At 44.2% G+C, this 15,979-nt stretch overlaps 1 protein-coding gene across 4 annotated transcripts in view; it reads right to left on the reverse strand.

Annotated features, from left to right (window-relative positions):
* The window catches only part of KDM2B (lysine demethylase 2B), a 76,016-nt gene that overhangs the window by 15,939 nt on the left and 44,098 nt on the right, over positions 1 to 15,979 (reverse strand). For 3 of the 4 annotated variants that reach the window (XM_075273199.1, XM_075273209.1, XM_075273217.1), the window contains 2 exons: positions 4,632 to 4,856; positions 806 to 949 (listed from right to left, as the gene is read on the reverse strand). In XM_075273199.1, coding sequence (XP_075129300.1) covers positions 806 to 949; positions 4,632 to 4,856 — 369 coding nt within the window. Of the gene's footprint in view, positions 1 to 805; positions 950 to 4,631; positions 4,857 to 8,187; positions 8,366 to 15,979 lie in introns of those variants that run through there. The other variant, XM_075273224.1, reaches the window with a different exon arrangement.

Consider the following 15,979-nt stretch of genomic DNA (forward strand, 5'->3'; position numbering starts at 1 on the left):
TTGACGAGTATTATCAGGAGGGGAGGGGAGTGTTCCTCCCCGGTCACACTGTACAGCGCGATAGGCGCTGCTGTGAAGAAGGACGTTCCTGACTGACTGTCAGGAATGCCCTTCTGACTGTAAAGAGCTACAGTACCGGGACCGATAGCGCTTTACCCGGGGAACAGATCGGGAAAGCCTCGGCTTTCCAGCAGTATATAGAACTGCCTGTGCCGAAACCTATGAAAGGTCCTTTTTAATAATTTTGAATTGTGTATATGTATAACCCTGCAAAGGTATAGAGAAAATCTAGGTTTGTCTAAAAGAACGGTGTAAGATAGATACATATCCTTGTTTGTTTTTTTTCCTTTGTATAAACTTTCATATATTTTGATAGTAAGGGAAATGTCGATCATTCAGCTTCACAAACAGACTAAAAACAAAGCTTAGACGGGCACAGTCATTTTCCGCATTATAAAGGTCCTTTGATATGGCAGAAGTCATGATTACGGTATTATTCTGTCCTTTTGTATCACATAAGTTGAAGCAGCAGAGCAGATGTTGGCACTTGCATAAAAAACTAATTATAGCCACAGAAAGCTATTCATAATTTCTGCAAGACTATTAACGGTGGAACTCTGCCAAATGTACAAAAACTGTGCTGGCAGAAATCAGGGCAGTTTTACATAGCAAATATGTCAGGATGTTAAAGACAGCAGGAAAAACATGAGTAAGCCACATATACTGGCATAACTCAGGCCACACTGGATAACCCCCATGACGTGTACCTTGGCTTTGCATGTAATGCTGCAGCAGTCTGACCTACCTTCAGGCAACCTGGGTGGATAATTTCATTACAGATGGAGCATTCCATCAGCATGACATTAAATTTTGCTTCTTGGCCTTCCACACAGTCCTCCTTCCCTGCTTCTCCACACACTAAACAGACGGCTGTATGAGGCAGCACGGGCTAAGAGAAAACCAAAAATGAAATGTGAATCTCAGGTATACTTGGAGAGATGCTTACAATACTATAAATCTCATTGTAAGAGCCATAAAAAGAAAACATCACACTTCAGTGAAGTTTTTAGACAATTTTTTAGTTTGCCTTATTGTGAGGTCAAAGCAGTATAGACAATACTTGGATATCTATGTTACTAAACACACCCATTTACATAATCTATAACATACTTTAACAGATATTTTAGTGTGTACAAATTGCTCTGACGCCTCAAAAAGTTTTGACATATACAATGGTCCAAATGTATTATTGTAGACGCTGGCATGGGCTTGGTCTATCTTTGGTGCATTTAGTTTGGGCACAAATTTTTTCGACATTCTAGTGGATTCTCAGAAAGTGGTGGGTTTAAAGGAGATATAATGCACCAAACTAGTATTGAAAAATTGTGTCTCAAACTAAGCCGACTGAAAGATCGATCTATCTATGTGTGCATTCTAAATATTCTACAGATACGCCAGATCCATCATCCAGCAGCCATTGTGATAAATCCAGGCCATTTTCAGACTGCCAATCTAAATTTGCATTGTGTAACTATTGGTAAGGCTGGGCCTATGCCAGTCAAGGATCCAGAGTCTGACAAATGCCTGAAAAGCAATGAAAGGATTCAAGAGTCAGCTCTTTTCTGCTTATTCTTTAACAATATCTCCAAATGCGAGTAAAGTATGGACTCCTGTACATCCCTGGATGTCTATCTTATTCAAAAGGAGGCTTCGAACATAACAGAAGAGAAATTCTATATGGGTTTACTCACATGGCTGGCCTGACAAAAAAAAATGTAAAAGGGAAACTTCAGGTGAGATTTCCCTTACGTTCAGAGATCTGATCCGACCTTTGAATAAGCAGAAATGATGTATGGGAGAGCAAATCTCCTAGACAGACTGAGCATGAGGCTTTACAGGCCCGGAGCCTGAGTAGCAGTACAGAATGGGGCAGACTTATTAAACTGAGATAAACAGTCTTAGGTGCCCATAGCAACCAATGACAAACCAGCTTCTTTTAATAAAACTGCCCCAGTGACTGTAATGGCAACTGGAACCCAGTTAGACTGGAGAAATGGATGGGCAAGAAGGTTTCACTCCACAGTCTCCATGGAAACACCTACACCTGAAGAACGTGGAGATCCAGTCAGAACATTTCTATTAGTCAGCCTAGAACAGTGATGGCGAACCTATGGCACGCGTGCCAGAGAGGGCACGCAGAGCCCTCCATGCTGGCACGCGTGCGGTCGCCCGGATCGCTCACCAACAGGGAATCCGGTACAGGATTCCCCGTTGATGAGCGATCACTGCCTTCAGTTGTATGTGCAAATGCACATACAGCTGAAAGCTGTCAGGGTAGGCCGCGGATCGCGCGACCGCGGCCTACACTGGCTGCAGAGTTTGACCTCTGCCCCGACGCGGGCGCGATGACGTCATCAGCACCGCCAGTGACAAGAAGGTGGATGCCGGCGGCTCTTCAGGGGTGAGTATGAGTGGCTCACTGTGTATATGATGTTGGGGGGAGCGCTTATAATACTTGGTGGGGTGTATGATACTGGGGGGGGAGTGTATAATACTGGGGGGCTTATAATACTGGGTGGGGTGTATAATACTGGGGGGAGTGTATAATACTGAGGGGGCTTATAATACTGGGGGGGGCTTATAATACTGGGTGGGGTGTATAATACTGGGGGGAGTGTATAATACTGGGGGGAGTGTATAATACTGAGGGGGCTTATAATACTGGGGGGAGTGTATAATACTGGGGGGGCTTATAATACTGGGTGGGGTGTATAATACTGGGGGGAGTGGAGTGTATAATACTGGGGGGGGCTTATAATACTGGGTGGGGTGTATAATACTGGGGGGAGTGTATAATACTGGGGGGAGTGTATAATACTGAGGGGGCTTATAATACTGGGTGGGGTGTATAATACTGGGGGGAGTGTATAATACTGGGGGGAGTGTATAATACTGAGGGGGCTTATAATACTGGGGGGAGTGTATAATACTGGGGGGGCTTATAATACTGGGTGGGGTGTATAATACTGGGGGGAGTGTATAATACTGGGGGGAGTGTATAATACTGGGGGGGCTTATAATACTGGGGGGGCTTATAATACTGGGGGGTGTACTAAAGAGCATATAATACTGGGGGGGGGCCTATTTATAAGCACACAATACTGTGTGTGGATGCCACTGTGGAGCATATAATCCTGTGGGGGGGGAGGACACCTACTGCGGAGCATATAACACTGGGGGGCTACTGTGGTACTGTGGAGAATATAATATTGTGTGGTGGGCCCACTGCAGAGCATATAATACTGTCTGGGGTCCCCTGACTATTTATATCACACAGTATCTGTTTTATAGCAGATGTGATATTAGTACAGGATGTAAGAATATTACACGGTAACTATAAAACAGATCCTGTGCGATGTAAATAGTGAAAATTAATTGTTCAAAGTACCAAATGCCGAGACTTTTACATTTCAGTACAACGTTGTTTGTATTATTGAAAGCTCTGTAAAGCCCCACATGACTGTAATTTTTGGTCAGTAACTGTCCGCAATTGTGGATCCGCATAGTATTAAGTCTATATTGTCGTGTTGGCACTCCGCAAAAATTTTGTGGGTTTTGGGTTGCAGTTTGGGCACTCGGTCTCTAAAAGGTTCGCCATCACTGGCCTAGAACTTCTAGCAGTAACATATGTACATAGTAAACGGCGCCACCAGACCTATAGACTGTGAATGGAGAAGCAGCATATACATTCAGCCGCCAGTCCATATAAAGGGGGGTACTCAGCTTGTAAAAACTGATGGCCTAATGATAATATAGGTAAACCCCTGCGTAGATAGAAAGGGCTAACAATGGGCAAGCTAGCTAGGGAAACAGGGAGGGGGTGGGAGGGAGAGAGAGGGGGAGGTAGTGTGAGTCAGCTCTGAGTGAAGAACAATACATCATGGTAGTTGTAGGATAAAAGAGGAGGGAAGATACACATGTAAACAAATGCATAAGATGCCATGAAATCCAGAAATCACTGCTAAAAAGGTATTTGGGTACACTTATTAACCTATTCATCAGACTAACAGACCTGTTTTTGTTTTTTCTATTTTTTTTTTTTGCCTGAAAACCCTTTAAAATCAAAACAAACCACCACAATTTATTTTTTTTTCTATTTTTTTTTTTTTGCCCACCTCCAACATGTAACTCTCTGATTTTATTATGTTAGAGTCCTACATTTGACATGCAGTATAAACCAAACATGCAAAAGATTACTCACCTGATAGATGCCAAAGGTGTACATGACATTTTTCCCTTAACATGGAAGTTTACACTGGAAAATCATCCTCACACATAAGGCTCAAGTTGGTTATAAATAGAGCCTAACCTACATACTGAATGCTGCAGTTTAGTTTACTTTATTGCACACAAAATTGCAATGAATAGATGTAAACCATAAGAGCTCCCTCTGTTTGAGCAACTCAGTACTGCATATCCATCCACTGGCAATTGATACACCTCGTACAACCGTAAAACACATTTTTAGATATTACAATTCTCCATATATCTACAGAGACAAATACCGTAGTGCATAGAAAAAGAAAATGTAAAAAGCTAAAATTTAAATAAATAAAAGATGTATTACATACAGCTATACATTGCCGCATGATACATGACTGTTTCATCCGTCCTGGTCCCCCAAACTTCTTCATGTCCTTGCAAAAGTGACATTCTCCACATTCTGTGCGTAGGCATGCTTCACATTTGCGGCAGCGGGTCCGTCTCCTACGTGCTCCAGCACTGGTCCGGTTAGCAGACAATTTCACAGCAGGAGAAGTGGAAAGTTTACCTTTAGGTCTTCCCACAGCTCGGTTCTGTACAAGACAAAAGCCATTTGTAACATATGAAAGAGCAGCTAGAGGACACATTCAACTCCTATATCGCTTACATATACTAAAAGCCAACACAGAAGTAGTGGCATCTAGAATTCAGTTATAGTCAATACAGTATGAACGAGTCCAGTGTTACGTTACACGTGCCCACAGAAGTCTATAGAGAGGGGAGGGGAGGAGTCCAGGGAGAGAGGAGCAGAGACATAGACCTAGGCAGAGGGGCTGCTGTAGTTAATAATAACTTTCCTACTAATCTAAGATCTTAATTTACATTAATACATTAACACATTAATATGTTCTTTCCTCTAAGGCCCTATACGATGATACTGCCAAATAACAGAATTTCTCTATGTACAATGTTTGGGTGACCTCATAGCAGCTAGTCTTCACCCACCAGCTCAGGAAGTACCAAGAAAAGAGTGTGGGTCTGTAGAAGGGATATCTGCTCAAAATACAAGGCATACAATGTCCAGTAATAATGTTATGTCTCATGTAAAAACATAGACGCTTATCTGAAAAGGTCAACTGACTGGTTAGGTGTGCTGTATGTTTGTAAAAATCCGAATAACCCCATCCGGACATCCGCCATAATAGTACAGCCAGTGCTCAGGAGCTGAGCAGGTGCCAAACCTGCAGGGTCTTTGCTGTTTGATCACAGGCACTGTTGCTGGATCTTTACTGTGTAAGAGACATCTCTGGTCACAAGCACTTACCCCTCACATGCCTTGGTCACAAACAACCATTGCATCCATGAGGACACTTTCACTTTACCTGCACAAAACAGCTTGTGCACAGCAATATCATGGGAGCTAATCGGTAAGTCTGGCAGTCATGAGCACCACTTAACTCCATTTCCCTAGAATAAGAATTTAAAAAAAAAATACAAAAAACCCCCCACAACCAACTATATATATATATACACAACAAACAAACAAAAGAAAACCACGACATCTTACAAATCTCTAAAATGGAGATATTAGGAAAAGTCACATGCAATATAGTGACGCAAATACATGTTTCCAGCTCCTGAGTAAATGGCACCGCTATAGAGTACAATTTGTACCAACAGTAAGTCCTCCGACACACGACCGTGTCATCTGTGGTCGTCACAGACCTTTACATTGAAAATGAATGGACAGAGCTTCACGTACTGACAGATATAGGACCTGCTCCATATTTTTCAGCCCTTCAATTCGGTTTGGACACACAGCCACAAATACTAAAGCTATATCTATGGGCTCACTGAAATATATGGATCCGTATGTTTATCTGCAACTCGGGATACAATGCAGGGGGGGGGGGGTGCGTGAGGCCTTATGGCTTTGGAAGGCAAGGATTTTAAAAAAAAAAACAAAAAAAAAACAAAAAAAACTAGGAATGGCGGGGCCCCGTGGCAAACTTTTTACATGCCCCCCGACCAACACCAATGACCTCGACCGACCCCCTCCTACGCATTCCTGCGCGTTCTATTATCCCCTATAGTGGGCCCTGCACACAGTATTATCCCCCATAGTGGGCCCTGCACACAGTATTATCCCCCATAGTGGCCCCTGCACACAGTATTATCCCCCATAGTGGCCCCTGCACACAGTATTATCCCCCATAGTGGCCCCTGCACACAGTATTATCCCCCATAGTGGCCCCTGCACACACTATTATGTCCCATAGTGGCCCCTGCACACACTATTATGTCCCATAGTGGCCCCTGCACACACTATTATGTCCCATAGTGGCCCCTGCACACACTATTATGTCCCATAGTGGCCCCTGCACACACTATTATGTCCCATAGTGGCCCCTGCACACAGTATTATGCCCAATAGTGGCCCCTGCACACAGTATTATGCCCAATAGTGGCCCCTGTACACAGTATTATCCCCCATAGTGGCCCCTGCACACACTATTATGTCCCTTAGTGGCTCCTGCACCCAGTATTATGTCCCACTGTGGACACCCATAAACAATTATTATACTCTGGGGTCTTTTCAGACCCCAGAGTATAATAATCGGAGACCCGGGGGAATAAAAACATAAAAAAACCACTGTTGCTTACCTGTCCCCGGCTCCTACGCTGTCTGCCTCCGCTGCCATCCTTCTGCAATGACGTCGGACGTCACATGACCCGGGACGCAGGCCGGGTTCATGTGACGTCAGACAACAAGGAAGGAGTCCTGGCCAGGATCGTGGAGAGGTAAGTAACAGTGTTTTTTATGTTTCTTACCTCTCCCGGTCCGCCAATCATTATACTCGAGGGTCCGAAAAGACTATAACACTATCACCTCACTGACATCTGTACAGTCTCCCCCTCTCCTTCTGACTCCCCCTTCCCCCATAGATTGTAAGCCCTCGCGGGCAGGGCCCTCTACCCCACTGTGCCAGTCTGTCACTGTTAGTTTTATATTTACCTGTATATTCTGTGTATTGTATCTAATCCCCAAATGTAAAGCACCATGGAATTAATGGTGCTATATAAATAATAATAATAATTAATAATAATAATAGCAGCGGTAGCGGCTGTCACCGGGCCCCCAATGTCCTGGGCCCTGTGGCAGCTGCCTCTGCTGCTATGGTGGTAGTTACTCCACCGGCGACAGTCATGACCAACAGTACATCCTCCTTGAATGGATTTCAAGAACAAGTGTAACTGTTTTTGGGAAAATGTGACAGTGCACATCACTGACAAAATCTACATGTGTTACAATGAGAAACTTCAGTGAGCGCAGAATGTCCACAGTACACAGTGAGAGTTGTTATACTGTGCAACTAACACCACAAACCTGCCTGTCTAGACCTACCCTAAGGCTCTGTCCACACTGGTGTAAGTATCATTTCTACAGAAGCCACAACAAATCTGAGAATCATCTTAAAGGGGTATTCTTTTAAGAGAAGTTGGATTTAAAGGGGAACGCCAGTAAGTGGTAGCTACTTGGATGGCGGGCACCCACTGCAGGGTCTGGGACTTCCAGCTGTCATTTATTAGAAAGCCTTCCTGGTGCAGGCTCCAGGGCCAGGTGATCTCGATGTACTACCTGGGCCACATGTTGGACGTTCAGGTCACGTTCCTGGCAGCTGCAGCATTATCGCCATGCACATAATCTGCGTGTTCTAGAGAACATGGGAGAGCGCGATTCTCGTGTGACAATGCGTTTAACCCCCTGCCTGCTGAGCGGATCCCCTCCACACAGAACGGAAAGCCTGACACGGGTGATGATGGTTACTGCTCCGGGCAAGTCCCTCCCCCACCTCCGTGTAATAACAGCCCCGCTCCCGCAGCCTCCCCATTCACACACGGCTAAGTTTCCCGTTTACCGACCTGATCCTGCTCCGAATCATAGTCCTCGTCATCGTTGCTGAGGGAGAGGGCCATGTCTGCTGGTCCGGGCCCAGTGTGACATAGAGCAGGGGACACTGCAGAGCAGCCTGCACGGCTAGTGGAGGAGGAGGGCTGGAGACACACACTGCTCGCACAAAGGGGAGGAGGGGAGCCAGGCGCCGATTATTCATGAGCTCGGCCCAGGAAAGGGTTTGCCACCTGCTGATCACCAATCGGCGGCCTGAGCCTGGCTGGAGACGACAGGCAGGTATATGCACCGTGGTGGCGTGCCCATACACTGCGGGCATCACCATGCCATACCGGGTACAGCGGGATATTCACACCTGCACGTACTGAGAACGCTTAAATCAAGCCGTTTTCAGAGGCATGATTGGGTGAAAAAAAAAAATAGTAGATTAAAAAGGGGGAGGGGGTATGTAATATCTGTCCTTTATATTCTCTCTGCCTTTATGTTCTCGCCTCATTTTGTCATCACAATAAGGGATAGTTCACACGGGGCAAAATGGTCAGGATTTTGATGCGGAATCTACATCAAAATCCTGCTAAAACAATCCGCCTCCTACTGAAATCAATGGGAGCCGGTCATTTCCTTTTTCCGCGAGTGATTTGTTCCCGTTCGCGGAGAAAAGAAGCGAACTGCCCTTTCTTCAGGCGGATTCCGGTCCGCCTCGCGACACCACCCTCCGGACTAGGCCCATTCATTTGGGCCTAATCAGGAGCGGAAAGTTGCGCCGAAACGTGTACACGCGGAACCCCGTGTGAAACCTGCAGGTGTGTACAGTGCAAGCACAACCTTATTGACATACACAGTACATAGTGTGATCCAGAGGAAGGCAAAAACCTTAAAGGTGGATTCTAATCACCCCAAATCAGGGCAAAAAAATTCCTCTCTGACTCCAAATCTGGTAATCCATATCAAACCCTGAATCATCTTGTCCTTACTAAAAATCTAAAAAACCTGTACAGTGAAGTTCACATCTGCACTGGAGACTAGCCAAAAATTGTCAAAGATAAAAGCCCTGCACTGTGTCTCTCCACCACTTTCAGTATGAGATCAGTGAACATGCGGCAGGCCCCTTTATAGTCAATGGGGTCTGCTGGTGTCCATTAAACCGCTGTTTTAGCAGTCCAGCTCTCTGTCATTCGGATCCCCTAGCGGAGCCGAACAAGAGTCCGATGCAAATGTAGACTTAGCCGAATCTGTTATACCTTTAAGAAAGGCATCTAGTCCCATCCACCACATTATATGGCAGAGTCACTCCATAGCCTCACTGCCCTTACAGTAAAGAATCTATGGTACTGCTGTTTCTCTAGGCGTAGAGCTTGTCCCCTTGTTAATGTCACAGGTCTAGTTATAAAAAGATTAGAAAAGTCTTTACTGTTTATTTTCTGGCAGGATTTGTATCATTAATAACTGTTATACACTTTATTAGCAGATTTTGGATCCTTTTTGCTAAATCCAGCATTTTTTCACTCACTTTCTTGCCTCTGTATTGAGAGCTGCCCCTGAAGGATACTGTATATGGAGTACAGGGCAGGATGACTTCAAACAGTTAGGGCTAGTTCACACGGGGATACCACATGTGCATATTCCGTCGTGGCTGCTGTGACAGGATGCCGATGCAGTGCACGGCGTCCCATCGCGGCTTTCCACTCTGGATTAGGCCCAAATGAATAGGCTTAGTCTGGAGGATGCTGTCGCGAGGCGGACGCCACAACTGAGTCTGCCTGAAGAAAGGGCAGCTCGCTTCTTTTATCCGCTAGTGCAGACCTGGGCAATGTACGGCCCGCGGGCCATATCCGGTCCCCTGACTGATTCAGTCAGGTCCGCATAGCTTGACTAGGGAGGCGTGTCTTAGTGCCGGCAGGACAATGCAAGAAGATGGAGACGTGTGGTGTGTGTCCTAAGGTACTGAGAGGGGAGGGAGGGGGAATGTGAGATGCAGGGTGGAGAGTGTGTGTGTCCGTGTCTCAGTAACCTAGAGGCAGAGATGGAAGGGGATTGTTATACTGGGGCAGAGATGGAGGGGGGTGCATGAAACTGGAGGGGGGGGGACATGAAATGGGGCAGATGAAGGGGGATTTGAAACTGGTAGAGAAATGGAGGGGGGGGGGGGGACATGAAACTGGGGGTAGAAAAAGGGGGCACTTAAACTGGGGGGACCCCTGCATGGCCTTTTGTATTGCTATTGGGGTGTCTTGTCCGCTCCTTTTGCATTTCCTTCTGTATGTTTGATTACACCTAAACTCAAGGGGACATTAAACTGGGGACAACTGGAGGGGGCATTAAACCGTGCAGGTAGCTGGAGGGGGACCTGTCTGCCTCTAGTTGCCACCAGTTTAATGTCACCCTCCAGCTACCCCTACAGTTTAATTGTTGCTTCCAGCTGCCCAAGTTTAATGTCCCCTCTAGTTTCCACCAGTTTAAACTGGAGCACCAGGAGAGGGACTTAATACTGTGGGGAAGTTGGAAGAGAACATTATAATGTGGAGACATATAGTGTACGGGTGACTGTAGGAGGATTATACTTTGTGGGGTACATGAAAAGAATGAGAATGGGCGGAGTCAACAGAAGTAGGTGGAGCTAAATTTGCCACGGCACGCATGGCCCTCTAGAATAGTTTCAATTTCTTATGTGGCCCTATGGGAAAATTAATTGCCCACCCCTGCGCTAGTGGGAACAAACCGCTAGCAGGAAAAAAAAAAAAAAACGCTAGCGGTCTGCATAGACCTCTTTTGTGAGGGGTCGAATTTTGACGAGGATTCAGCGCAAAAATACGGAATTTCCTCTTCGTTTTCCACCATGTGAACAGATCCTAAGATTGCAGTAGCTCTATTTCCAGAAATAATTGGGATTAGGATATTTCTATCAAGAGGTCACTAGGAGCCAGCACCCAGGACGTCTGCTATCAGCTGTTTGACATAGTGCTCACGCATGACTATTACATTCTGTCTGTTTCATAATGACCATATGATGTAATAACAGCCTCATTCCGTACATTTCTATATTTGATCACTATGAAACACACAGCATGTCATGTACAGTGAAGACAATCCCTTGCATAAATAGCACCTTTTTAGCATTTTGTACACCTGTGCACTATTTGCATTACTGCTAATTTTGTCCTCCTAGTCTATAAGGACTCCTCCAAAATTGTGGAGTAGTTTTACATTGCCAAAAAACAAAAAACAACGTAGTGTTACCGCCACTAGTTGGTTAGCAGCCAATCACAGCACAGCTTATTTTTCATATTTTGTCATTTGCATATTGACAAAAACAATGTCTTAGTAAGGGCTAGTTCACACGTGGGGTGCCCACGCGGGTTTTGATACAGAGAGAGACACGGCGAGCCGCGTCTCTCTCTGGTCAAAACCCGCCTGCCACGACCATCGCGGTCACGGCTTTTCCCTCCTATGTCGGCTCAAATGAATGAGCCGAGACAGGAGGGTGCTGCCGCTAGGCGGAAACCGCGGTCCAGCGCGCCGGGGCTTCCGCCTGAAGAAAGGACATGTCGTTTCTTTTCTCCGCTAGCAGCGCGCCGCTAGTGGAAAAAAGAAGCCTGGCGGTCTGCTTAGACCACCATTGTAATGGGGCGGATTTTGAAGCAAAATCCGCTGTCAAAATCCGCCCCTTTGTTCACGTGTGAACGAGCCCTAACAGAGTCACAGATTCACAAGGGGGAAAAACAGTTTGATTCAGGTGACCCTAACAAATCTATCTGCAGGGCTGTTAAATAATAATAAAATGCAGCTTTTTACAGTATCTGCAAAGTGAGCGGGATTCTGGCTAATCCCATCCATACATGGTTTTTGAAAATGCAGCTTTTCCACTGCAGATTTTTTTCCTGCAATTTGAAAATAGCAGCATGCCAATTTTACAAAAACCACCAGCATATCTGCACGTATAGGTATAGTACAAAAGGCTGTAGAGGAAACCTCTGCAAACTTGCAAAGGAAAACTATGCAGAAAAACACTTGATGGGCTTCTACAACTTTTTTTTTCCTGCAGTGTTTTGTTTTTTCTTGCTGCATGGGGCCTTAGTGGTTTTCCAGACTAAACACAGTGCTCTTGGAGGCTATTGTAAGTCCCGCTACACTGCATTACCTTTTTCAAGAAAATGGTGAACCTACTGAAAAAGCCCCACCCCTGCAAAAAGTATTATGTTTTAGCCCTGTAGCATATCGCTTCTGTATGTATTCACTGTATTGGTCACTTTATTCAGCCTCTGAACGGTGACCAGGCTGGTCATGTGATCAGTAGACTGACCGGCCAATTCACATACCAACCAGAAGTCACTTGTTTTGCGAGTCTGTAAGAGCCTGGATCTTAAGCTCTTCTCTAGACACAGAGATAAGAAAACCTCTGTCTGGTGTGTGAATCAGCGGGTCAGTCTGAATGGAGACCTGGCTTATCATTTAATCTGCAGAGCCAAAATAAAGAGAAAGTGCACTCTGTGAGCGAATGCTTATTCACTGTATATTATGCCCTGTACTACAAAGCTAAAGTATAAAGCTATGATGGTGCTCAGCTTGATGTCCCCCACAATGCATTATGGCTAGTGACAGGCTCCCTTTAATCCAATATTTCACATTACTATCATTTCTTTGCGATTTTCTAAATGGCTGCTTACTGTCACTCAGTAGGCGTCTTCATTGTTTACTTAGAGGATAAAGTCTGTGCTGCTCATGTTGGTTACAGTACACTTGTTATAGCTCCTGTACTGAGCCGTGCACTTGTATGTTCATCACGTGCACACAGTTGTTTCTATTAGTCTTACAGACTATGAAGAAAGTGGCATTCAAGTCCTCATATCTGTAACCTCTGCCAAATTAATACATGCATCACTTTTTTGGTCCCCCCACCCCCCAGTCCAGGAGTCAGTTGGAATAAAAAACAAGGATATACTATATTTGTTGGTGATTCCGTAAAATAAAAAAAATAAAAAAAAGACACCAATGTGTGTGTGGTCAGTGTCCATGAATCGAAGATATTAAAAAGTAAAGAAAAATTGTTATCAAAATAGTTGATGATGGGCATTACTTGACTCAGAAGGATGCTCATCCTATATGGCAGGGAGCAACTGTCCCCCATTCCAGAAAATTCAACCCTTTCAATGTCACAATCAACAGAAAAACAAAAAGTAACAAGCATATATTCCAAAAAACATCACCTACATAAAATGCCTCACCAGAAAAAAAGAAAAAAAAATCCCACACGGCCTCGCCTGGAATTTAACAAATTCAACTCCACATTTCCAAAAGAAAAAAAAAAAAAAAATTTTGCCATCAACATAGCCTTAAAGGGGTTGTCCCATCTGAAGGATCCTATCTATACTGGTAGCTTATGTAAATTGAAGACTTTTCCTAAATATATTGCTTTAGAAATTCTGCTTTCTTTGGCTGCCATGTGACCTTATTCCTCCTATTGTTTACTCAGCGTTGCTATAACCACGGACCTGGGAGATAGGACAAGTGACGTCACTTATTCGGCAGGGCAATCTATGTAAACATGCAGATAACACTGAGTCCATTCTGTACAAGTATCTGCATAATATCTGACCTGCAGAAGGATTGTGTGTCCTGTTCAGCAGGGGGGAATTAAATACAAGAATTGAGAAGCAGATACTGCAGGCAAAGATGAAACAAGGAGATGGGGAAAACCCCTTTAACTATTACAGGACAAACTATTTCTTAATGGCATCATTTTGGGATAACTATAACATACTATATAAGGGTGCATTCACACTACGTAACGCCAGCGTGTATCACAGCCGTACACGCCGGCGCTACAGCAGAGCTGCCGAACACTTCCCAGTCATTTCCATGGCAGCCGGCATGCGAGCGCTCCCCATAGAAATGAATGGAAAAAACACGCTGGCGTTACGTAGTGTGAATGCACCCTTACTACTGGGAACCTGGAAAGGTTTGGGGTTTTTTTTTTTTTTGCACTTTTTACTGCGCAGTGCAGATCACAAGAAAACTATTTTTTAGGTCATTAGGATCATGTTAATACCAAATCTATGTAGCCTTTTAGGTTATTACTTTTGCACAATAGAAACAAAAAATAATCTGATTGTGTAACTACATTCCTATAGCTTTATACCTACATATTTTCCTTTTATGTAACTTTAAGATGTCTTTTTATTGTGAAAGGAGTTGTTACTTTACTTTGTATCTGCTGTGTCTGGTACAAAGCTTCCAGGTTTCGGCTGAATAATACTTCTGGAACCTCAAACTAACTCCTGGAGTTGGAAAACCCTCAGACTCCTGCTGAGATGATGTGATCAATAGTGATCAAACCATTTAATTGGTTATTTGGACCATAGCTGCGGTTGGATCCAACTCTGGGCTATCGCAGTTGCTCAGTCTCCTCCCTTCTTTCCCATAGTCACAGTTAGTTACCTGTACAATAGGGGCTCCATCTACGATTACAATGATCTAATCTACCAGCCCCAGGTAAATAACAATTAGCATGGAGGTGGAGCAGAGCAGGAGTGATGTTGCTGAACAACATGGCCAAGCAAACCGCTGTGGTTTTCTGATAGATTGTTGAAAATTGATTGTCAAAGTATATGATTAATGTCCAGGCAATTTTACACGCTTATCCACAAAACCGCACAGCCATTAACCCCTTCCCATTGCAGACATTTTTTGATTTTCGTTTTTGACACCCCCCCCCCCCCCCCCAAACCCCATAAGTTTATTTTTCAGCTCCCAGAGCCATATGGGGTCTTAATGTTTACAGGACAAATTTTTCTTCATGAAGCTACCATTAATTATTCTGTACAATGTATTGGGAGGCTAGAAATTCAGAATGGAGTGGATTTGAAGAAAAACTGCATTTGTGCGACTTTCTTACAGGATTTGTTTTTACGGCGTTCACTGTGTAGCCAAAATGACATGTCACCTGTGTTCTATGTTTCGGTGTGATTCCGGGGATACCAAATTTATATGGTTTTATTAATAAAACTCCATTACTGTACCCAATTTTTTTTTCTAAAAGTCGCCATATTTTGACACTCGTAACTTTTTTTATACTTCCGTGTATGGGATGCATAGGGCGTCTTTTTTGTGGGACCAGGTGAACTTTTTAGTTATATCATTTTGGGGAATTGCTTTTCCTTTGATTATTTTTTATTCAAGTTTTTATCAGAGACAAAACATGGCCAAACAGACGAATGTGTGCAATTTTAGGCCCCAGTGTACAAAAGGAACACAACTAAACTAGGGAGAGCGTCGACCAAGATTATTAGGGGAATGGATGGATTGGAATACAAAAAACAGATTATTAATCTTGAGGTTTTCAGTTCAGAGAAAAAAACAAAAAAAAAAAAAAACCCACCCACATCTATGAGGAAATTTAATAACAATGTACAAATGCATGAGGGGACAGAACAAAGAACGTTCTAATCATCTATCCACTCCTAAGCCGGTGACAGTGACAATAAGACCTCCTCTACACCTAGAGGAAAGAACAAGTCACCGGCATTATAGATGTAACAGCAGTGAGGCTATGGAATGCATCTTGTGTGTGTTGCAATGGTGAACTCATAGTACAAGCTCAAAAAGGTCCTGGATGCCTTTCTTGAACAGAAAAATATTATGGTTTGCAGGTTTTAGATTTTGGTGAAGACTAGTTGATCCAGGATTTTATACGAATTTCCCGATTTAGAGTCAAAGGTTTTTTTTTTCCCTGACATGGGGCAATTGGCAGCAGCCTCATGGGTTGTTTTTTTTTTTCCTTCCTATGGATCAATACTGTGGGTTTAT

This window comes from Leptodactylus fuscus, chromosome 1 (assembly GCF_031893055.1).
Source record: "Leptodactylus fuscus isolate aLepFus1 chromosome 1, aLepFus1.hap2, whole genome shotgun sequence".
NCBI lineage: Eukaryota > Metazoa > Chordata > Amphibia > Anura > Leptodactylidae > Leptodactylus > Leptodactylus fuscus.